Source organism: Periplaneta americana, chromosome 2, assembly GCF_040183065.1.
Source record: "Periplaneta americana isolate PAMFEO1 chromosome 2, P.americana_PAMFEO1_priV1, whole genome shotgun sequence".
Taxonomy (NCBI): Eukaryota; Metazoa; Arthropoda; class Insecta; order Blattodea; family Blattidae; genus Periplaneta; species Periplaneta americana.
This window is the reverse complement of record NC_091118.1, coordinates 13,343,457-13,369,158: the sequence shown is the minus strand read 5'-3', so window position 1 is coordinate 13,369,158 and position 25,702 is coordinate 13,343,457. Positions and strand designations below refer to the sequence as shown.

At 38.0% G+C, this 25,702-nt stretch overlaps 4 protein-coding genes across 6 annotated transcripts in view; 3 read left to right on the top strand and 1 right to left on the bottom strand.

The window, feature by feature from the left end:
* The window catches only part of LOC138713597 (ankyrin repeat domain-containing protein 23-like), a 35,000-nt gene extending 25,694 nt beyond the window's left edge, over positions 1–9,306 (top strand). Inside the window, exons 3-7 of one of the 2 annotated variants that reach the window (XM_069845794.1) lie at positions 2,079–2,352; positions 2,657–2,719; positions 4,596–4,670; positions 6,993–7,097; positions 8,455–9,306. In XM_069845794.1, coding sequence (XP_069701895.1) covers positions 2,079–2,352; positions 2,657–2,719; positions 4,596–4,670; positions 6,993–7,097; positions 8,455–8,979 — 1,042 coding nt within the window. In that variant the 3' untranslated portion in view covers positions 8,980–9,306. The remainder of the gene's footprint in view (positions 1–2,078; positions 2,353–2,656; positions 2,720–4,595; positions 4,671–6,992; positions 7,098–8,454) is intronic. The other variant, XM_069845805.1, reaches the window with a different exon arrangement.
* LOC138713499 (golgin subfamily A member 6-like protein 24) overlaps positions 1–25,702 on the top strand; it is a 588,053-nt gene that overhangs the window by 15,647 nt on the left and 546,704 nt on the right. The gene's annotated exons all lie outside the window — the stretch shown is intronic.
* The window catches only part of LOC138713674 (26S proteasome non-ATPase regulatory subunit 10-like), a 340,028-nt gene that overhangs the window by 182,206 nt on the left and 132,120 nt on the right, over positions 1–25,702 (bottom strand). The window lies entirely within an intron of this gene.
* LOC138713563 (uncharacterized) overlaps positions 19,032–25,702 on the top strand; it is a 29,078-nt gene continuing 22,407 nt past the window's right edge. The window contains exons 1-5 of the mRNA XM_069845740.1: positions 19,032–19,505; positions 21,884–22,145; positions 24,845–24,919; positions 25,137–25,208; positions 25,494–25,538. Of these exons, the coding sequence (XP_069701841.1) occupies positions 21,885–22,145; positions 24,845–24,919; positions 25,137–25,208; positions 25,494–25,538 (453 nt within the window). The 5' untranslated portion in view covers positions 19,032–19,505; position 21,884. The remainder of the gene's footprint in view (positions 19,506–21,883; positions 22,146–24,844; positions 24,920–25,136; positions 25,209–25,493; positions 25,539–25,702) is intronic.

Below are 25,702 nucleotides of genomic sequence, written 5' to 3'. Positions count from 1 at the left end.
ATAGTGATTAAATACGTGGTTTTAGTTTGCAGCCACAAATAGGCTACTTTCAACATAAAATTCGTTTCATACATAGGCCTGTTTCCTTATTTATATCCTATTGTAATGCACTGTTTTAGGCTTCCTCCTCTCTTGTTATAGTTACCAATATAATATGCGAGGGGTCCAGGACGAATTACTAGGAAAGTGCTCATTTTTCATATTGTATCCTGGACCTCTTGAGTGTTAACATTTGTAAGAAATAGGAGGGGGAAAACTAGAACAGTGCATTAGAATATATAAATGTAATTTGCTAGGACGTCTCCTAGCAAATTACCAATATAAGTTACAGGTAAGTGTCAACTATTTTTATGGTGAAAATATTTGTGGCTGCAAATTAAAACCACGTGTTTTTCACTATATACATCACACAGAAGCCAACGAAGGAAAGAAAAATTGTAACTTATTAGGTGTAACTTTCAAATGCTAAAAAAAAACGAATTCTATATAACGTCATGGAAAACAACGTAGACGTAGCACATGGCGCCTACCGATATTTTATAGCTGGCTAATGTAAGTTGCCAATATTCCCAGATAAAACATGTATTTTACTAACACATACTAAATAGAAAATAACATAAAATCACACTGTATTTCAATTTGCCGTCTCATTCTGCATTGCATTCGCAGCACTGCAGAATATAATTTCTTAAGTCTCTCTCTCTCTCTCTCTGCAGCCTGAGGTTTATTGTGCTTATCACTTCTATTCTGTGAATGATTGGGTAGCCGAATGGCTGTGCTCTTGCACAAGTACAGCATGCTGTATCATGAACAACCAGTCTATGTTATGGATTATGAAGATGATATGTGAATTACTAAGAATTGATTGTCCGCTGTTGCATTGCACAATTGCCGTCAGTTTTGTGTTATTTAATTTCCAAGAGGAATATCCAATGAATCTAGAACATCGCACAATTCTTTGAAAAATTCTGATGAGTTACTGTGACTTGTTACAGTTTGTGGTAATGTTACTGACTGTGCTGATAATTTCTTTTTAACTTCATTCTCGATAGCAAGTTTGCTATTTGTTGCTAAGATGAGGAGTGTGGAAATAAAACTCATCATGCAATGGAGAATATCGTTATCTGAACAGAATTTACAGAATCCTGGAATGTCCTGATACTTTATGAAGTTTGTGGGCATTCTATTTGTAAAATAAGAAACAGGTGATTGATTTGTACAGTTTTCTCTCTCTAAATCCTTGGGACTGTTCAAGGATTCAAGCTTATCGTCTGTTCTTGAATTGCTCTTCCATGAAAAATATATTCCATCCTACCCTTGCTGTAAATGAGGACGGCAAGTGAACTACAAAATAAAATAAAATTCAATTATATTAAATTTAAGTGAAAACAAAAATTGAAAGTAGTATCAAAAGTCGCAAAAATGGCCAAGAATGTACTACCAAAATTGAAAAAATTAGCCTAAAAACGAAACAGTCCAAAAGTGACGACATTGATCTGAAAAACTGTGAGTCTTACAACTAGAAATCAATCATTAGGATTTCTGTACTTATCAACAAAGTCTGCAGATTCTTAGATTAAAAGTAAAATGTTACCAACGTCAGGCCGTGCTGATTATGGTATTGTTCCAACACTGCTGACAGTGCAACATGTGTAAATGAGCAATTGTTGTTTTCCGCGGTCATGAAATTTGTTGCAACTCTCTATAATTATGTCAAGTTTGTACTGAATTGCAAATAAAGAAAATGAGTAGTAAATGTTAAAGTAACCTAGAAGCGATTCATCTAAAAGTGGAAATGTATCTAATCTTCTCCACTTCCGTGATATTCTGAGGATAAACATTGGTATTTGTCAGTCAGCGAAGCTGTATTATTTTTCTAATCCAATATTTTGAGAACAAATTTTTACGAACTTGCTAACTTATTTGAGCAAGCCGAAGTACTTGATGGAAATGATGTTGAAAGCTGCATTGCACTCATTCATTGCAGTTTCTGTGAGATCATTGGAGTACGTGTTAATGGAAGTGACCTGTGAATAGAATTTGTAGGTTTCACTGTTTTCTTGCTTTCTGGTGTGCAGAATGGCAAAACCGAATCCTATCCCCGACCTCAAGCAGCGAGTGAAGACCCTGGAGGGACAAGTTAGACTGCTGCTTCCTCTCATAGAGGAAGTAAGGGTCCTCAAGCAGAGGTTGGACTCGCGGTCCCTGCATGGCCTGGAGGCAAGGAAGGAAGAGGAAAAAGTAGGGAGCAGCAACAGCATTGAGGAGCTGAAGGAGGAATTGAAGCTGAGAGAGAGGGAATTAAGAGAAACACAGGCTGAACTGGAAAAGGTGAAAGAAGAATCGGAAAGGGTAAGAGTTCCGCTGTTGCCATATTTACAGTTACTACTGAACAACTTATATTAGATCACAGTTAATGTTTTATTCCACAGAACTATTTGCTACTACCAGACATTCACAAAATGGGTTATGAGGAAAATTGAAAAATATTTAAGACAAATTTGTAGCCATGTATATAATGCGAAACATAGAATTAGAAATGTCGTGTTGTTTAGTACAATACATTCAGTAGTTGGTTGTGAGTTATTCTGTTTCTCATCGTACTGCCACCTTACTGACTGGGCTACGTCTGAACCTGATTCCTTTGTGTTTACAGGAGAAAGCAGAACTGAGGCAGAAATATGAAGGAGAGCACCAGTTGCGGCTCCAGCAGGAAAAAGTAAGTGATGAGCTGTTACCATGGTTACAGATACAGTAATTGGGCAGTTGAGGGTACAGTGAAGGTTGGAGCAGTAAGCACGAAAAACTTTAAAATAGGCAGATATGCAGACGCTAAGTTGTGTTCAAATAGGCACTTAATTGAATGATAAATAGGAGTACTGCATTTTATATCACAATGTAGTGACAGTAATATTACTGGCAATATCTTAAAGACGAAAATGGCGATAGCTAAGTGACAGGAGGCCGAGGACAGTGAGGAGGTTTGAGTGGGTTAGGTGAGGGGCTAGCTGAAGTGTGATTTATATGGCAGTGCTTGTATTTGCTTTGAACAAACTTCCTTATTCTCCGGCCAATTTACTGGCTATATTTTCTAATGAAGCTGCTTATTTATTTCACTAGCGTCTTATTTTGAATTCCCATTGACTAAAACACACTCAATGACAAGTTGAACGTGTGCAACATTAATGCTCAGTGAAAGCGATAAGCCGGTTGATTTTACTAGCAGCTTCCAACGAAATGGGATGTCAGGACTTCACGGAATGAATCTCTGAACAACTGGCGAATACATCTGCCTTCAGTGCAGGCATTTGCAGTGGTATGGCCTTTGTCTAAGAAGCAAGTGTGGCATGAAGTGTTGTCCTTGTCCTGTGCAATTGGGTCTTTCTATACTGGTTCCTTAAAAAGCAAAGTTTATGTCCCCCAAGTTTAACATGAAAAGAAATAGTTGACAATTCCTGCTAGAGAAAAGTATGTGAGAGCTGTTATTAAAATATTCCACTGTTATAAACAGTTAAGAAATAAAAGAGGAGATAGGACCGTGTAAATGTTTATGAGCCAGCGTATTTTCCAGCCAGATATTCATTCTGGTAAAGCATCAAGGTGCGACAGAAGAAGCTAGGAAGTTACATTAAACGCAACAACATATAAATCATACTTAAGTAACAGGAGTCCAAGGACAGTGACTAGTTTAGAGTTGATTTTATGAGGAGAAATGTAATCATGAAAATGTGGATTACACATCAGGGCGGCAGGTCTAGACCAGTGGTTCTCAAAGTATGGGTCGCGACGCCTTGGGTTGTCATGTAAAGAGCAGAGGGATGGATCATAAAATAAAACAACAATGGCTTATTAACAGACATTTATGTCGTATTTGACGAAAACTTAGTGAAAGTGTTTGAAAGATATGCCAATAAGGAAGGCACGTCTAAGAAGCAAAATAGAGTACATTGGAAAGTAGGTTAGCATATTCTGGTTTCTCATCTCGCAGGTACGATACTTTACAAAGTGGCCGCTATCGACTGATTTTCAGTAAAATCATATTTTTTTTTCCCAATTGTATAGGGATTTTTTTTTTTTTTTTTTTTTTTTTGAGGGAGGTACATATACGGTAGTGAGGGAAGAGGAGGTTGCAATGAAAAGTCTCCCCAAAAAGTGGGCATCTTCACAACGTTTGATGCACACTGGTCTAGATGACCAACAGCGGATCTCTTTTAGGGCTTATGAAAGACTGAATTATGTTCTGGTAGTTAGGTGATCCGCGGTCCATTTATTTTTGGGCTTACCATGAAAATACAAATTACGATTTGTTCTGTGGCCCATTTCTTAAAACTTCATCATGAAAATGAAGATCAACTTCCTGCGGATATTCAGTTTATTTGAGGACTCATCATATTTATTTAACTCTTTAGGGAAAATAATAGACTGATGAGAAGTTTTATCTGAAAGCCTTTATCCAAACATTGGTAGCTGCTGTGTCATTTCCTGATGCTGTATACCGGCCATCAGCTTGATTTCTTCATGAAACCTGCTGCTTCAAGTCAGACTGTCACCTAACCAGCTGAGCTTTCTCTAATGCAGAATTGTTTATATTACAGAGTTACCAGGATCAGCTGGGGAAGCTGAGACAAGAACTGGAGGCTGGGCGGGAGATGAGGCGCCAGCTGGAAGAAGTAAGTGTGAGCTGTTACCATGGTTACAGTTTGTACGTATGTATTTATTTACACTGCAAGTGGGCAGCACCCAGTGGCAGTGGTATACACAATATAAACAATACACAATAAAATTACAATTTACAATACAATTATACAATACACAACACAATTATAGGGGAGAGTTGCCTTATTTGTACCATTTTACACATTTTATTTTGTCTAATTTTAACTGACAAATGTTGAATCATTTCAATAGCGACATCTTAATTCCTGGTATGTTGGGAGAATTTTCCTAAAAAGAAAAGTTTACTTCAAGTTAACATAAAGTCATGACGTTCAGTTTTCTAAATGTCTGCAATGAGTACAAATTAGGCAACTGGTTTCCTAAATTGTGCCACATACACCAGGGCATCAAAGTTCTTGCTGAGGATGGTGTGTCCATCAAGCAATAGCAATACTGGCCTTTCTTTGGGAGGATGGACGGAGGAAATGAATTGTTGCATCCATTTGACGAACAATTCAGAGTTGATGTAGCCAGTTTCTGAAACAGTAATAAAAATGACTTGTGGAGCACCAACAGATAGATCATATTCGTGGGAGGAGCATATTGACCAGATGCACTGGCACATCGTTGCATTCACTCCTTTTTCCGCTCGATATCACACCCACTTCTTCCTTGCCTTTCCTCGCTACGATTTTCTGTGTCTTCTTCTTTACTCTGGGGAGGCCACTTTCGTCCACATTGAAAATTCTCGTGGATTCCAATTTGTATCTTTCACTGTTTTCCAGCAGATCGAAGAATTCATAGACACGTTCCTTGTTGTACTCTTTCGCTCGAGCCATGGATGTTGCCTCTGTCTGCCTACACAATTTGGGATGCCTCTTCAGATAGGCTGTGCATAATACCATTTCTTCAATGCTTGGTCCTTCTCACGATTGAAATTAAGTGGCAGTCCATTTCTCTGAGCTACATCAAAAGCAAGTTTCCTAACATCGGTTGGAGTTAATCCAAATATCATTTATTCAAACTTTAGAATGTGATTTTCAAGTTCATTTTCAATTTCTGCCGAAAATACTGCGGTTCTTCCAAACGATTTAACATCTCCAATAGCATTTACGTTTTTGTTTTTCGCATGTTTTAGTATTGTAGGCTTGGGCACATTGTACATTCGGGCACATTCATTTATTGCATGATCGCCATTCATATATGCAGCAACAGCAAGATTTTTGCCATTCTGGAATTAATGTAAAATGCAATTATAATTTGTTACAAAGGAAGAAACTTAAAAACGCCAGAACATGAAATGTGGAAATTATTCGATTAAATTCTAAATGCATAATTTATTGTGTTTATGCTATTTTGTCACAGTAATTTTTATTATTTGTAATGAACGTCTGACATGACTATTTTAAATTCAGAATTGAATGTGTTTTATTTCCTAAAACAAAAATTATAGTATTATATTCATATTAGAATGATTAGAAGTTAATAAATTATAATTGCTGATTTAAATTAGGATACGTCACTATAATTTCATACATTTATAATGAAAGTTCCCTATATTGTACCGGTACATTATAGCAAACTGAAGCCGGTACAAAATACGCAACCTCGCCATGTTTTCTTTGTTAAATTCTTGCTGCTTAACGGTTCCTAACAGAAGTCTGTAACTTAATGACAGTTACAATATATAAATGTAGTTTTAAATAATATACAGCATTGTGGACTTCCACTTAGCTTTCGGAAGTAATTGTTGTAGCCAGGTAGCGCAGAAACTAGATTGAAACTACCTAAACCAAGTTTTCTCACTTCACAACCCACAGCCTTCGTCTCTCATAAAATGACATATTTGTAGATGTAGTTCACAATGTGTGACGTAGATGACAACACTTATCAAGGAACTAATTTTCAAGACGATGGTACAATTTAGGCAACTCTCCCCTACAATACTTAATACAGTTATAAGTTATACACAACACAATAAGAATGCTACTATAGTACGTTGTGTTCTCTAACCGAGCCGTTATGTCTGCCCTTGCTTTCTGACCTAGATGTGCTCTATACAGTGACGTTATTCCACTTTTCCTACGTCTGTTCTCCAAAGTTTCCCATTTCAGTTCTTTTATCGAATCGTTTCCATCTTCTCTTTTATCTTTAACCTTTTACGAGGGATTTTGCGAGCTCCATTCAGTCTTTCCTTTTTTTAGTAATGATAAAAGGAATATTAGTTATAATACTATTAGTATTATAAAATCATCGTCATCATCATCATAGTCATGTTTCTACTCCAGTTATCAGCATCTGAGGTTCTTCTCAACCAGATTTGTTTTTAATTGCAGAGTAAGGAGGAAGCACTGCGGGCTCTGCGAGAAGAACTGCAAGCGAAGGGGGAGGAACTGAAGAAAATGGCGGACGAACTGCAAGCGGAGCGCCAGAAGACAGCAGTAAGTGTGAGCTGTTGCCATGGTTACAGTTACTGAGCAATGATTGATACAATCTGTTACAACAGAGATTGCGACCAGCTGCAGTTGGAGAGCAAACTTAATTTGAGTTTTCAGATTAGAACTGCTACCACTATCACTACTACTACTAATAGGATACTACTGACATTACTGTAGTTATGGCTACTGTCACTACTACTGACATTACTTTAGTCATGGCTACTGTCACTACTACTGACATTACTGTAGTTATGGCTACTGTCACTACTACTGACATTACTGTAGTTATGGCTACTGTCACTACTACTGACATTACTGTAGTTATGGCTACTGTCACTACTACTGACATTACTGTAGTTATGGCTACTGTCACTACTACTGGCATTACTGTAGTTATGGCTACTGTCACTACTACTGGCATTACTGTAGTTATGGCTACTGTCACTACTACTGACATTACTGTAGTTATGGCTACTGTCACTACTACTGACATTACTGTAGTTATGGCTACTGTCACTACTACTGACATTACTGTAGTTATGGCTACTGTCACTACTACTGACATTACTGTAGTTATGGCTACTGTCACTACTACTGACATTACTGTAGTTATGGCTACTGTCACTACTACTGACAATACTGTAGTTATGGCTACTGTCACTACTACTGACATTACTGTAGTTATGGCTACTGTCACTACTACTGACATTACTGTAGTTATGGCTACTGTCACTACTACTGACATTACTGTAGTTATGGCTACTGTCACTACTACTGACATTACTGTAGTTATGGCTACTGTCACTACTACTGACATTACTGTAGTTATGGCTACTGTCACTACTACTGACATTACTGTAGTTATGGCTACTGTCACTACTACTGGCATTACTGTAGTTATGGCTACTGTCACTACTACTGGCATTACTGTAGTTATGGCTACTGTCACTACTACTGACATTACTGTAGTTATGGCTACTGTCACTACTACTGACATTACTGTAGTTATGGCTACTGTCACTACTACTGACATTACTGTAGTTATGGCTACTGTCACTACTACTGACATTACTGTAGTTATGGCTACTGTCACTACTACTGACATTACTGTAGTTATGGCTACTGTCACTACTACTGACAATACTGTAGTTATGGCTACTGTCACTACTACTGACATTACTGTAGTTATGGCTACTGTCACTACTACTGACATTACTGTAGTTATAGCTACTGTCACTACTACTGACATTACTGTAGTTATGGCTACTGTCACTACTACTGCCATCAGCTTCACTCAGCCTAGTGAACCGTCACCTAGCTGACTGAGCTTCCTCTGACCAGATTGTTTTGTCTGCTGCAGAAGCTCAGAGCTGCGGCTGAGGTCGGGCCCAACCTGGAGCAGAAGGACAGCCAAGGCAGGACTGAGCTACACCGGGCAGCGGAGCGGGGGGACACACACAGGGTGCAGCTGCTCCTGGATGCAGGCAGCCTGGTGAACGCCGAGGATCATGATGGCCGCACGCCCTTGTGGCTGGCTGCACGTGAAGGCCGCCAGGATGCGTGCAGGGCGCTGCTGGCTGCCGGGGCGCGGCCGGATGTTAAGGACGGACCATCTGACAGCACTGCTCTGCATGTGGCTGCAGCCAGTGGGCGCCCTGCAGTGTGTGAGCTGCTGCTGGCAGCTGGGGCGCGGCCCAACGAGCCTGATGATGCAGTCCAGCGGACTGCACTGCACTGGGCAGCATGGTGTGGCCACGCCCCAGTGGTGCAGCTGCTGTTGCAGCATGGCGCTGAGCGGGGGGCGAGGGATATGTGGGGAGAGACGGCCCTGGACCTGGCGCGTCAGTGGGGGTACACAGAAGTGGCGGCCATGCTGCAGGACTGAGCAGGCGCAGTGCTGCCAACACGACAGCAATACCATTATACCACAGTAACCAGCGGGAATGTGTTGTGTTGGCATCACTGCTCTGCGTGTAATGCTGTTACTTCATTGCTCTAGGCTGGCGTTACTCTCGTGTTGTGTGGCTTTGTTGTGATTGGAGCTTGACACGCCACTGATACCTTGTGAATATTATTATTATTATTATTATTATTATTATTATTATTATTATTATTATTATTATTATTATTACTGTAATCAATAGTCGATTGTCTTTATAATTATTGTTCAAATTCTGTACAAAATATCCAAATAAAATATGTTAAAATTGTTTATGTTGGTATCACTGTTTGTCTAAAGCATACAGGATTGTTGTTATTCTGATACGCCACTGATCCTTCAGCATCTCATCTGGACTATTTCAAGCACAGTAAGTATGTCGCGTCGCCCTGTCCGATGATCTTGATACGCCACTGACTGCCGTTACTGCTCCTGTTCCTCACACGCACATCAATACTGCGGCTAATTTTTATGCCTATATTTATTCGCAATATGAGAAGAAAACATTTCCGTTGGCATCACTGTTTCTACACGAACTCGACATCCTCCCCTACAAAACTTGTATTAATTACGTCCATAAAATACGCCACTGATAACTTTAAAGACTGAAACTCGGTTTACCGCCCTGTACTTTGTGACCGCCATATTGTGAAGGGGGTAAGCGTGAAGTTAGAATTTATATCTCCTGATATCGGAAGAGAATAACTTATCTACTAGGCCTAACAAAGCCCTATCAGTAGTAAACGGCGTTTCCCTGTACATCCCTGTCTACGGAATCAAACATTTACATTTATAATACAGAACATTGAACACCCCTGAGATATTGTTGGCTATTCAGTGATCGTACATAGTTTACATAATTAACATCAGACGTAATTGAGCCTGATACAGGCTGTTTCCATTCACCTCCACTGCCGACGTCAGTATGCGGTACGGACATCAGCTTCTTCCGTGTGTCCCCCTCCCCCCAACTTCCACTGTCAATCGGTGTAGTCCTGACTAACACGAGAATAAATCTGGGATTGAAAAATGACGGTTTTGAAGAAGCTTTGTTCTGCAACAAGTTAGCCTGTTCGCAAAATATTAGGCCTATGTTAGACATGGCAACTTCCTATAGCCTACGTATGTTTTTGAGGTAAACTTCCAGTTTGCAATGTGGTACGCCTGTAACTTCTGTTCTATGATATCTCACTAAAGAGTTCGCTTACTTGCTATAATGCTATAAATCGTGTTGAACATGTTTATTATTTAAAAGATACTTATAAACAGAACATCCTACAGTCTACAGTCCGCCACTGCACAGCCCAACACACCGTCCTTCCACCAGCCCCTTCCAGTGGTTGTGGCTTCCTTATTTTCAGTCGCAGCGTACCACGTCTGCATAAGACCACAAGCGGAGAGAGGAAGACGACGACCAACGAAAGATGTTCATATAAGAGGCTGGATTAAATCGGAAGGCCTACTTACTTACTTTCAAGGGCTTGCTTGTGCAATTTCGTGACGTTGAGTTTCCGCATAATCAGTATGAAGAATTCCGTTAAAAATTTAGGGAAACAGACAACAGCAGCGACAACAGACGGCGTGTAGAGTACTTACAAATAGCTTTTAAACAACCCGGAGGTTCATTGTAGACCTCACATAAGCCCGCCATCAGTCCTTATCCTCAGCAATATTAATCCAGGCCTTATCATATCCCACCTAATTATTTTGTTTGAAGATTACAATGCACGTATTTCTGCTTTGCATACCTTTCTCTATTCTGCTGTAACTTTATCCCTCTTATCCCCAAATTTTTTCATAAGCCTTATTCTCAAACATACTTTAAAAAATCCTATCAGAATCACATATTTTTGTTTCTGAGACAAACAAAAATTCTTTTTCGTTCCTCGGTGTATAATCAAACGAGCAATTGTTATGCTGAACAGAAATGCTTCAGTCCTGCATTTCCTTTGCGGCTGGCCTGGTTGCTACGTGAAACCGTTTTCATGTGTCTGACAGTCAGCCCCGCGTCCTGATCTAGTACCAACGTCATTCAGAGCGGAATTATTCAGGGCGCCTTAAAGTTAGATAACCCATCTTACGCATGTGAAGGCAGGATGTATCCTTGGAAGGCGGAGTTACGTTAGTCCAGGCCTATGTATGTTTAGTCAGCAGTTCGAAGGGACGTTTGAAGCTTATGAGTGAAAGCAATAAAGCATCACTCATGAGGCAACTAAGTCAGGAGATGGTAGGTTATGGTGGACAGGACGATTATGCTGTGTCATGTGAAGTTTAAATCTGAACTTAACCGAAGTCCCAGACCATGAACGAAAACGGGAACAGTTCCCTGAAGAATTGGCTTTCAAAATGGAAAGTTGTTTAGATTTGTAAATATTGACTAGAAAAATATGATTTTTTTTACAAATTTTCAGACTTTTTTTTAAATAAAGTTCAACAATTTAGGACATAAGAAAATTGAATAAAGGTGAATCTACAACATGACAGTGTTAACTGAATTATGTGGTAAACATTTCACGCAGAAGTGCATAATGTGTTGAGGAAAAGGGCGTATAAACGATTAAAAAAATTGAAGAAATCGCGTTTAAACTAACATGTTATTAACAAAAATATACACGTAATATATAGCTTATTAAAAGCTGCTGTAAAACAGTAGTTGACTGTATTAATCGGTTTAATTTACGGCGGTTTACAATTGCTATGGTTACCTAGCGTCTGAATGAGATGAAGGTGATAATGCCAGCCAGATGCACGCCGAACGTTACCCAGCATTTCGTCGTTGATTTTATCAAACCTGCTATGTGACAGACACTACATAATTTTTCAGAAGAGAAAAAATTAATTAAAAATAACCAATGAGCCTACATAAGAATATGAAATAATTTGGTAGAAAACGTTGGTGACTATGCTGAACACAAATGCCATCATAAAGGTTCAGTGTAGTCCTATTGACATTTAATTAATTGTTTCTTCATCAAGGAAAATTATTTTCTGTACTGCCACATAGCAGGGTTCATAAAATCAGCGATCGTTTGTGCTTAGCGGATTGAAGAAAACGTGAGAAAGATCCTCAACCAGGTAACTTGTCTCATCCTGGATTTGAACTCGTGCCTGCTAGTTTCATTGTCACACATACTGTTACTTCACAGCGGTGGACAATATAAAAGCACTCTGGGCAAAGAAATTCACAAAATTCCGATCCCCGCGGAAAGTTGATATCAACCCAAAAAGCGGCAAGGATTTTACATTTTTCCTCCGCCAGCATTTGTACGGAAATACCTCCGGCTAGAAGGATCTGCATGGACGCAGACAAACGGGTCCTTGATCCCTATCCATAACACCAAGGGTTCAACTCAACTCTCAGTGGATTAGCTTCGAAGACTCCGGAAATGTTCGGATATCCTTCAAAATTTGTCTGTAGACAATTGATAAAAATTAAATCAAGAAATAGCGACGGATTGTCCATATTATATCTGTCCCTTCTTCATAATGAAGTCTCCAATACGGTTGGCGCTCCAACCACCCATTAAGGCTACTCGAAAATGGGCACCATGACCCCAATGTTTTCTTAACCGTCAATATCTGGGAACCAGGCGTCGCAGTAAGGCGTTCTTGACACCCCTGGACGTACTGGGGGAAATAAATTCACAAGTCCGATCCAGGACTAAAGTTGATTTGTCAAAAAAATCAGGCATTTACGTAATAGTTTTCTGTGTAGGGGCAGTTCTTTGACTGCAAACCCAGCATTCTCCAATCTTTCCTATTTTCTGCCTTCCTCTTAGTCTCCGCATATGATCCATATATCTTGATGTCGTCTATCATCCGATATCTTCAGTTCCTTTTCACCCAGTGACCCAATGTTTCTAATATGTTACCTAAAGTTTTTAGTTATATTTCTATTTCTATTCTTTCATTTCTTACAAGATGTCTTCCATCATTTTTATCATGTAGGCTAGTAAGTCTTGTGTTTGCCATAAAGTGCCATCCTTGCTTAGGATGTTTCCATATTAAATCACTGGACACGCATACAAGCACTGTTATATTTTAATTACGAATTCAGTCATGTCTATGAAATAGACCTAGGGCCTACCGGCGGTGTAGATGTAATTTGTTTTGTGGGGAGGGGGGCATAATTTTGTCATGTAGCCCTACAATTTCCATAAAAAATTCGAATTATGGAAACAAATTAAATATATAGCAAGTCCTATTAGACTTTGGACGTAGATTATTTTGAAACATTATTTTAAATCAGTCATGCCGTTTAGCGCACGACGGTGCTTTCCCCTCTGTTCACCCCCTCCACGAAATGTGACGTAAGCAGGGGACCTGCCAGCAGTCGCGGACTATAGCCTGTCAATCACGTCGTGCATCATTGCACCTGGTATAATAACAACCTGTGGCGTTGCTTGAACATGTCCAGTGCTCTGTTTCGCGTCGAGTGGGAGGAAGAATTCTTTTTTGAGCTTCATGAAGATAAACCATGTTTTTAATATGTTCTAAAACGTTGAATGTACTATCAAGGTACAATATCAACATAAATTTCAGGAGTAGCCATTACCAAGAATATGGTACTAGTCTGTCAGGTACACAATGGAAAAGAAAACTCCATGAACTAAACAAGACTTTCTATAGTAGCAAAACACGTGACCAGCAGCAAATTTCACCCGTCAATATTCTGCGTGCTAGCTATAGAGTTGCGAAACTGATAGCTGAAAACACCAAGCCCTTTTCAGATGGAGAATTCGCAAAAGGCTTATTTGAAACCGTAGCAGAGGAGATTTGTCCCATTATGATTAATTCATTTAAAATACTTAGCCTAGGAAGAACGATAGTATAGTGTCCAGAATAGCAGAAATCAACTCCGACATAGAAGACCAATTAAGATATATGATAAAAGGTCTTACGTGGTACGCATTAGCCTTACACGAGTGCACTGATATTAAGCGTACAGCACAATTAGCTATATATTTTAGGTAGACAATGAATTAAATGTATTTGAAGAATTCCTGGATCTAGTACTCATAAAGGGACACACGTCAGGTGAAGATATTTTTGAGGCACTGCACATGGCTGCCTGCAAGTATGAACAATCGTGGGAGAAATTGGTATCATTAACAACGGACGGAGCACCCTCTATGATAGGTCACTCTCGTGGATTATTTCTGAATGAAATAGGGATATCTAGAAATTCTGTCAAAATTGTACACTGTATTATTCACAGAGAAGCACTAGGTTCAAAATCAGCAAATTCAGCGAACGTAATGTCAGTAGTGGTAAAAGCTCTTAATTTAATTAAAGCTAATTCACTGCGGCATCGACAATTTCAAGAATATTTACACGACATATGTTGTGATTATGACGATTTAACTTACTACTCCCAAGTCCGGTGGCTAAGCAGGGGTCATATGCTTCGTCGCTTCTACAATATCCGTGCGGAAGTAGACTCCTTCTTAAAGGGACACAATATTGCCATCCCTGAAATATCCGAAGCGAGTGGAGTTTGGATCTTGCCTTCTTAATGGATTTGTGTGATCATTTAATTCGGTTAAATAGAGCTCTACAAGGGAAAAACCGCTCCATCGTGGATAAGGCAGATGCCAGTAGGTCCTTTATGGGTAAACTGAAGCTATGGTTGCATCAGCTGCAGAAGGCAGAATTACATCATCTTCAATCATTAGTAAACCAAAAGGTTAATTTATTACGAAATACCAACCTGTTCTGGAAATGATTTTTTCTGAGTTTGAAATCAGGTTTCATGACATCAATGAAATGAATGTGGAAATAATAATATTTGAAAATCCATTTGCAGTCAAACCAAAGAAGCTCCACTGAACTGTCAGCTAGAGATCATTGACATGCAGAATAATACACGGATACGAAGCAGTGGAAAACTAGGGATAGAATTATGGAGACTAATTGATAAATATTTGTATCCTAATCTGAAGAATCTCGCCTCTCGTATGTTAGACATGTTTGAAGAAACCCATGTTTGCGAGCAGTTCTTCTCAGTTATGAATAACAATAAGAACAACAGAAGATCGAGGATAAGTGATTCTAACCTAGTTGCAACATTGCGTGTAAGTGTTAGTAAATTACAGCCCGATATTGACCGGCTCGCAGCTGCAAAGACCCCCATATCACCACCGGAGAAAACAGAATAATTGTATTGATATGCTATAGTCTTAATATTGTTGTATTACATTTACGTACTACAAATACACATAAAGTTTGTAAACATTATTACGATTCGTACATGACATTGAGTGTCCGCCACTGAAGCCATTCCTTGTAGCATAGCTCGTCAGATCAGAGCAGGTACGGTACCTGGGAAGTACTGGTGGGGGAAGCCTGGGCATTTCTATTTCCCCTTCATCGACACCACTGTTTTAAATGTTAGCCCCTAATTATTGTGAAGTTGTGTAATAAGTAATCGATTAGAAAATTACCAACTCTGATAAAAAGGAAGTAAACGATAGGCTATGTTTTATATAGGCCTAAAGTTCTTTGGTCGCTACCGTTATATTCTATATTTTGTCTTTTTCCTTTGAAGAAATGTATGATCTTGGAAATTGTTACGCACTGAATATTAACAATACTTAGACTGATAAACAATGAACCAAAACCTGTACTATGAAACAGATTAGGGCTTAATTAAACTAACGCTAAACAAATAGATCAATGAACACATAAAACACGAAACAACACGTTCAGTGCTGACTTGAAACTGATTCTGATTCTAAATTCGTTGTTGTAATGTTTTGAAACAGACAAAAAGAGGATTCGTGTAGTGTGATTGTTACAATTGTTTCTATTTTATTAGTTCAATTCGCTTTAATAGTTCAGTATATTTCACATTGTGTTGAACGTATAAAATACCGGTGCTGGTAACCAGGAATAAGGGTATGACAGTTGGCTCCAACTCCTGAATGAAACTCTGAGAATACAATGCATAACAATAAACACAGAAATCAATTCTGCTATATTCTTTCAGTATTTTTCACATCGTGTTGAACGTATAAAATACCGGTGCTGGTAACCAGGAATAAGGGTATGACAGTTGGCTCCAACTCCTGAATGAAACTCTGAGAATACAATGAATAACAATAAACACAGAAATCATTTCTGCTATAATCTTTCAGTATTTTTCACATCGTGTTGAACGTATAAAATACCGGTGCTGGTAACCAGGAATAAGGGTATGACAGTTGGCTCCAACTCCTGAATGAAACTCCGAGAATACAATGAATAACAATAAACACAGAAATCAATTCTGCTATAATCTTTCAGTATTTTTCACATCGTGTTGAACGTATAAAATACCGGTGATGGTAACCAGGAATAGCATAGGCCAAACGAAAGTTCACCTCGAATTCTCAACATTTTCTCGTATTAAATTTAATAAAAAAATACATATCCGCGTATAAGTTCTAGATCTATTTAAATACTTATATATAGATGCTATAAATATTTTTTTGTAATTTTTATTTTATTCCATTGTTGTTAATTTTTAAAATACATCTCTGTGCATTTACTTTTCTAGGCCCTAGGGGCTAGATGGAACAACACCGAAATACGAGCTTTGCTCATAAGTAGACTTCGTGGAATTGCCACGAGAATTGTAAGGTTTACTACGCGCGCGGTATAGACTGTATGAGAAGGGGGGTGCAACGGATGGAGTATGCCTCTGATGTAAACACTGAGCAGTATACTGCGGTTACAATAAAACCTGTATCCTGCATTCAAGAAATATAATTAATGATCATTGAAGTAAGAAATGTCTAAACATATAAATACACAATTATTTTGTAGTAAGATATATTAACTCTTAAAATTTAATGTAATATACTCACATCATCCTTGAATATGTGCATTGCAGTAAAGAGTTACGTACATTTTGAGCGACTGCAAAGTGAACCTCCTCCGATGGTCACTTAAACAGTTTTTATATTGGGAAAATGTACATTCGACATCACACGATGTCATAGGTGCATATTTGAAGAACGGAAAGTCACTACTTTTTAGTACACCAACTTCAGACGTCTTGGCGTGACCTGATAGTACATCATTTATAATACGAAGTTGTTAATAGGCAGAATTTTTTGCAATAATGTTTCTCAACTTACATTTCACTTTTTCTGAAATTAGTGAATTGTTATTTTGGATAACGGTTTGTGATACTTCATCTACTATATTAAGGGCTTCTGAGAGTTGTAGTTTAGACGATTCTAACAGGGTGATGCTTTTGGACACGATTTTAAAATCAGAATCAATGAACAAATTATCTTCCAATAGCTCTTCAGAAGGCAATGATTTTACAGCTGCAACAGCGGAACTGTCTGTGCTATCCAATTCATCAATTACCTCCATTATTTTGCCGTAATCTTCTGCATAATAATTAACAGCATCCAACCACGTTCCCCAACGGGTCAAGACTGGCTGCGGGGGTAAGGGTATTCCAGGGGTAATTATTTGGAACAGCAACACTCTCACTGTAGCTTGTTTGATTGAATTCTTGTTTGCACTGAACAAATGTTAAGCTTTGACTATTCCAACCACGGTAATAAAAAATCAAGTGCTTACATAGGTACACATTAGCGTAGCTGCTCTATTTGGACCGGTCACATCTCTTAACATGAACTGCTTATACTACGAGACCGGGCGGTCTCTCACCTCCTCTATACTACCGTACATCGGCAACCTGATTGCATGCTGCGTGTGGCAATGCAACGAATTCTATTCATAAGTCTTCCAGTGATCCTAATTGTTTATGTTCCTTATAATTCAGTATATAAAGGCGTACATATCTGTTGTATATACAAAATAACAAATGCTTATATTCACAGTCGAAATTCAGCGCCGCCTGGCATATCCTACAATAATGTAGTCTGCAGCCCTGTATCTAGAACAGGGTTCTGTCACGTGCTGTAATCTACGACAGGGGAGCACAGCTTTACTTGCCTCCCGATGAAGCCATGCTGCGGATTCCATAGCATTTAAAATTCGTCGTCTTCGGCGGGGTTCGAACCCGCATCCTGCTTGTAGCACAGTGACGACGTTCCAGTGTTATTATCTGCAATAAAAGTAACATAGTCCGCCATATTGTTTATTTTCCACGTGTAAGTCTGGCATTGGGCTGCGGAGGAGTCCGCGTATATTCTAGAATGCCATGTCGGCCAAATTGCGCATTTTATCCCTCTTCACTGCATCAGCGTGCGGGATGAGTTGCTCATTTGTCTTGTTTCTGTGCGGGCTGGGGAGTTTCTATATCCCTGGACGGGAGTCGAATGTGGAAATTTTAGCTGAGGCAGATATAGTTGTGTTTTATATTATTACTACAACTTGTTTATAGCCTATGTGAGATGTGAAAGGGAATTGAATACATGTATTTAACATGAATAATAAATAAACAATAAGGCCTACACCTTTGAAACTCTTTCCTATTGTATGTTCGTTAGGAGAAAACAGGGGAAGGGGTGCAATAAGAGAGTATGCTACCGAAGCAATGGTTGTTGTTACACAACTAGACACGCGACTAAGAAAGCAGCGTTGCAACATCTAATAGATTACGTCAGTTAAACGTCCACTTACGGCGGTCTCTGTTGTCCACGTTCATTGGCGGGTTAATAATAATAATAATAATAATAATAATAATAATAATAATAATAATAATAGGGCCTAATAATAATAATAATAATAATAATAATAATACAGCCGTGAGACGATCTTTCAACGTTGAAAACTCTGTAGTCATAAATCGTCTCCCAAAATCCTACCTGTAGTTGCAGTCATTTCCAAATGTATGGGAATCTATCTCTGTGAATTAAATTATAAAATATTAGTATTGAAAACGGAATGTAGATTAGTTACGGAAACATGTATGAGTCATCTGAGGGGGAACGATCTGATCTGAGTTTGTATCTCTGAGTTATGGTGTGGGTTTGACCATTGTTGTTGTTGACATCGAATTCCATATCTGCAATACACATAATTTCCTGGCATTCGCTCTGGACACGATAACAAGTTCTTGACTTGTGGTACCAGTCACGTGATTTATCTCTACTGATATCTTATTAATATTTATTTTAAAATGAAGGTCATTACGTTATCTTAGCGTTACATTGCAACTTTATTTAATAATATTATTAATCATAATAATAATCCTTTCTCCTATTTGCTGTGTTCAAACGCCACTTGTATGATCCAATATTTCATGCTTGTGTAAGCTGTCTGACAGCTTTATCTGGCTGTTTGTTAACCGGTAGATAAGGCACTATATAACTCCTCAGAAGCAGGGCTGCATCACTACTCATTCTCGATTTCAACCAAGTGGTTTTTGGTTCGAACTTCTTCACTTTTCTCGCCGTGTACAAAGTCTGTGGACGATTGTGTTCGGAATTGACCAGAACTCCGTCACTGTTGGTAGCACCGTTCTTCGTTTCGCTCAGTGTTAACATAACTTCATTTTCAATTCACAGGTAAGTTCTGGCTGTGTAACAACAGCTTCTTCTTCTTCTTCTTCTTCTTCTTCATATAGGCTAACAACAGTGTGGAACTGATAAAGAATGGCGGCTGGAATTCCTGCTTCTCCCATTTCTCCAGCTCCGAAAATAGAAGCACCAAGTCACAAAGCCACTCTCGATCTCTAAGCAGGACACTTCGGAAGCATAAAATATTTCAGCTCCGAGAATGTATTTTCTTTTTAATTTCAGTTACCATGGAAACACTGAGCTGTGAACTAAACCTTCTACATATTCATACATTTATTCCTCCAAACATGCTCTACATTCCCGCTATTTGAGCAGTTGAAGAATGACGTCACGGAAGGTAGATGCTAATCGGCTCACTGTATCAGCCGTCTGTTGTGTGTTAATAACCGGCCTGCCTCGGAGTCGAACCCGGTGTGCAGAGAAGGAACCCCTCCGAACATTGCCTCCTCCACCAACGCTGTGTACAGGGAAATTTGTCAGAGGCTGGGCTGCTGGAGGTCGATTAATCAAGATTAAATCTAGCATATTTAGAGTGACGCTTGTCCATAAATATTGAAGAAATGTTTATAGTCTGAAATATTGCATATTTTGTGTAACTGTTTGGCAAAAATCTATTTATTTAGTTAAATATTTGCCTCCATGTCATACGAAAATGAAGCTCATATGAAACCATTTAATGGAAAATTTCATATCCTGAATGCTTTCAAAATTCAATATTGTCCTATTATTTGACTAATTCTGGATCAAACAAATTCAAGAATCCCTCGAGTTTGGAAAAGCATTTCTTAATTTGTTATAACATTTGCAAGACAAATAAGTTCTTAGTCTATGATTGCCACCAAACCAAAAGTGAAAAATTGAAAATGGTGACAGCTTTTGAATATAGAGTTCAGATTTGAGAAGATATATTCTCTAGCGCAGACACATTTATAACATTAATTGTTTTTTTTTAATTTATAATTACTAGCAATTTTTTATTTTCATTTTTAACGTTTTTTTTTCTTTATGTTTCTAAATGGATTTAATAAGACATTTTTGTTTTATTTTGTAAATCTTTTCACGACCCCCTCAGCTCTTTACACGACCCACAGTGTGTCACGACCCCCACTTTGATAACCAGTGTGTGTAGTATTTAGTGTAACTATGCAAGTAATTGTACGTCTGTAAAGAGTTATTTTTTCAGTTTGCATAGCAAGATAAGAAATTAAATGTTTTGCGGAATCCTGTTAACAAATGCAAGTTAATTGAAGCTAAGGAACGGGCATATTTTAAATATTGTTGTACTCAATCTTGAGGCCTTACTCATATTTGTAACATATAATAATTAAATTGATAAGTTGGAACCTCATACGTTACACCATAAGACATCAGCCATGTGTTAACTAAGCCAGGAGATAATGGGGTAGGTTGGCCAGTTCATTTCCCCCTCCATTGCATACATCGCCGACTAGCTACATATTACATTAATCAGACTTCAGATGCACACAAACAATTGTTCTTCCTCTGACACATATCGTCAAGTGAGACGTATTGCCTGATAATAGATGCAGCCTACATATCAGGCAGAACCTCAATCAGAGGTGGTAGTTAAATATATCGTTTTATATTATTTAATATAAACTACTTCATCAACGAATCCCGGCTTCACACCACAAAAAATTGGTCTAAATTGATCATGACCAAGTCTCCAGTATTTTTCTGGTCAGAAATTGTTCACCCTATTTTTCTAACATAAATATTAGCCTACTTAAAGTCGATATGCAATAATGCATTTCGTATTCTCTTCAATTTTTTATAAACGTTTTAAATTGATCGGCAGGGAAGCATAACTTAACATAATAGTTTGTTTTAGTCATCTAGCGTGTTTATGTCACGATGAGTTGGCAATGCTGTCATTAAATCGTGTTGTAGGACGATGTTATGTTTGTGAGAAAACAGTAGGCCATCTCTGCTCCGAACGTAAGAAAAATTGTTCAGTATTTGTAAGGTAGTTAATAAACATCATTAAATACAAGCCTACGGAATAAGAATTTAGATCTGTTTGTGGCTACCCACTTATGCATGGGAAGGAATCTAATCTAACCATGTCACCGTTATATTCTGAAACTAATAGGCTAAAGTACCTAGGCATGCAGATGAGTACAAGTTGTGCACAGCTGAAGCTGTATTTGAGCGAAGGCAAGCTCTTGCAAGGAAGCTGCGTCCTTCACAGCCACAATCCAACTCATTCTTTGCACATTCATTACAGCCTGAAGCCAATATGAACTAGGATTACGTTTCACTGCAAGGTCACAAGAGAATACAAATTATATTTAAGGAAAATTAATGGTTGTTATGGAGTCGTATTTTTTGTTTGGGCTCTGCAGGATGACAAATATTGTTTCAATTGCTGAGCTGAAGGATCTAGTCAAGACCCTGGAGGAGGAAGTCCTGCCACTCGTTGAGGAGGTGAAGAACCTCAATGAGGTGCAGGACGGGATATCCTCAATCGACTTGGGAACAGGGAAGGAGGACAAAGGAGCGGGGAAGAACAAGGAATCTGATGGGATGGGAGTTGTGAACACGAAGGAGAAGGAACTGCTAGGCAAACAGGAAGAACTCAGAAAAATGTACAAACAATTGGAAAAGGTAAGAGATCGTCAGTTGTCTGTAGTTACCATAGCTACAGCTAGAGGAACGTAAATTAATGACGATTATTTTTTGAGCAGTGGTTAAGGTTTCTTTTGACATATTTTTTACGCAGACTATATTCCATTCAGAGAGTGAGTGACCTGAAAGCTGAAGAGAAGGCAAGACCATATCTGTAGCCATTGAATCTTCTAAATCCTCCCACACCACACACGGGACTGATGCCTGATTCGATTTGCGTTATTTCGTGTTCGAATGAAAGTGAGAGATGAAATAAATTTACTAATATACACGCGATTCATTATTAAGTATCAATTCTGTGGTGTTTGGGTAAAGGGACATAAGTCATAAAAATGAGTTCGGAGATAAATGAAAATTAAACTTGGAACGCTTATTACAAATAATTTCCTACACAAATAAAACACATCAACTGCTAGTATTCTTTGATTTTTTCCACACCCACTTGTATAATTTAACTTGTGTGTTCATCTGGGGAACAAAATTCCACCTGGACAAAAAGTGACTTAGGCCTGTACCCCTTTACCCGAAAGCCACAGAATTATTCCATAAAGCTGATCTACTTATTTTTATTACTTATATGAGGCGTGTAGTTGCAAAACCAGATACATCACATTTTTTCGAAAATGAGTTAATGTTATATTTCATATCTTCATAATCTAGGTCAGGAAGCATGGGTAGACATAACGGCTCGGTTAGAAAAGCCAACGTACTATGGTAGGAACGATCATGATTTTAAAATCAAATGTAGGAAACAGAAAACGGATGTAGGTAAATTCTCATTTTTAAATAGAACTATAAATGATTGGAATGACCTACCTGCAGCGGTCTTTGAGGGCTGTCCTTCCTTAAGGAGATTCAAGAATAACTTAAAAAGTTGTGTATAAAGTGCAAATTAAAATTAACGTGACATTTAATATTTAATTTTTTAAGGTGACATGTATTTATTTAGCCTGACGAATTACTTCCTTGGTTTGAATTGTAAATTATTTAAAAATGGCGTGTAAGAGGGCCTTAGATTAGAAATGATTACCAGATGTAGTTCTGTTTATAAGTATGCATAAGGGTGTAATTATTTGTCTTATTTGAACTGTTGTATCAGTGAAGTGAGGTGAGTCAGTGAATAGTTCCGATCAGTGATAATTTATAGCGTCAATGAAATGTGTTCTATAGTGTCAGTGAAATGTGTTACAGAGCTCAGTGAAATTTGTCCTTAAAGTGTCAGTGAAATGCGTCATAGTGCCACTACAGTGAGTGAGATGAGAGTAAAGTGAAAGACTATTGAAACTTATGTAGGGCCTATACATATGTAGGTTGTATTGTAAAATTAGGTTATTTTATGTTTTATTATTAATTGTAACTTAATTATTGTGTTAAACTGTATTGTGTATTTTTATTGTATTGTGTATATAATTGTAATGTGTATTGTATAATTGTATTGTGTATTGTTTATATTGTGTGTATCACTCCCACCGGGTGCTTGCCCACTTGCAGTGTAAATAAATACATAAAAATAAATACATACATAATGATTCTACAACTGCTATAGCACTGTTATGCTCCAAAGCCAGATACATCACATGGATTTGTATGATCAAAGAATAGTATTGGTTGCAAATCCTTGGTTCCTTGCAAACGTTTTTCCTTCATACTGAAAAATTATGTTTTAGTGATATATCTGATTTTGCAACTAAACGCTTCATATGAGTTGATTGTTTTCTGTATTTCTCAAAATAATATTTATATATCATGATAATTTTCATTGGTCTAATTAACGTCAACATAGATGGCAATGGGTCTACTAAAAAAATTTTCGTCGTGCACATCCACGCTATATTTTAAATTGGCTTGGAGTGATTTATTAATGAATGTATTCAAGACTAATTTAGGAATATATTAGACGAATTATTCTCGCACTGAAAACGGATGCTCCCTGGACCAAATCATCCCATTTAATTATCTAAATACAATAGCATTTAAAAACATTTTAAAAGATTTATTCTTGCTCCTTGGACAAAAATGATCCCGTTCTAATTATTTAAATGCAATTGGAAGTAAGAAACGTATTAAAATAATTAATCTTGCACCAAATTCCGATGCGCCCTGGACCAAGTGATGATATTTTAATAACTTCGTAGGTTTTTATGTTATTTTATGAAGTTGTTATGACTGATATCCCCGTTAACTGCTTCTTATTTATAATAGTAGGCATCATACAAGGACTCGCTCTCAAAGGGATGAAGGTCAGTGTTTTGGATGACCCACAAGCCACGAGTCGTGCTAAAGATGTTGCTTTGCTAATTATTCAGTATGCAGTGTTGTGTACTATACGGAACTCTTACTTAATAAATTCGGCCATATAACTTTGGCAATGCTCACATCGTGTCTCTCTTCTTTTACAGAGTGGCGTGTTAAAATGTTGAGTTTATTTTCAAAGATATAAGTACATTTTTCCCGTATGCATGTGGTATGGGAAGGTATCGATGTTTCATCCATACTTTCAAAAGTTCAAAGTCCACCCACGGTGCATTTTTTATACAGGTCACACTCATTTTATAGTGGTTTTCTTTTCATTTGTTTATTGTGTGTGTTATTCCGTATTAGTTCATAATCACACACTTCTTTCTGTCAAACTTTAACCTAGCTGAGTGACAGCTAGTCTGACCCCGCCTTTGTTACAGTTACAGGACGAAAAAATCAAACAGCTGACACAGGAACACGAGAAAGAGAAAAAGTCGTGGCTACAGGAGGAAGAAGTAAGTGATGAGCTGTTACCATGTTACACTTATCAGAGGCATTCCTGAGCTCTATTCATTCAATGAGTAGTTGTGGTTGTGGTGTTGGTGCTTTTAACATTGCATGATGATCAGCATCATCATTATGATTGTTGTCACTTTGCCTTCATGAAATCTTGTGCTTCTACTCAAACTATCACCACGCTGAGCTTCCGCTGAAATAATTTTCTTGTTACAGTTTAAAGACAGAAAGATAGAAAGACTGGAAAATGATTTGATAGAGTACGAGTACCGGCTGCAACAGAAAATAGTAAGTATTGAACAGTTGCCATGGTTACACTTACTAGAGCGATTCCTTGAAATTCAGTCACTAATTAAGTTACATAGTTAAGTACAATTAGTTTTATTGCATAGAAATATGTGACAGAGGTGATCTTATTTGAAATACTGTATAGGCTACCATATCATCATTTTTACCAAAGTCACCATCAGCATCTGTATGGTAATCATCATTGTTACCTGGTTTCTTTTTACAATCTTATGCTTGTAGACAATGTAACTTAACTTCCTCTGAACCAATTCATCTTGATTACAGTGTATAGAGGAAGATGTGGAAAATCTCAGAGAAGAACTGGAAACGGTAAGTGACAAGCTGTTACCATGGTTACAGTTAAGAGAGTGTTTGTGTTGATTTCTTTCACTCACTGAGCACACAGTTTTTCGTGCCAAGTAGATGAACTCTAAGTTCATTTTCCGATCATTATTTCCATAATCGTTGTTGTAGTAGTTTTCCCTGTGAACCCT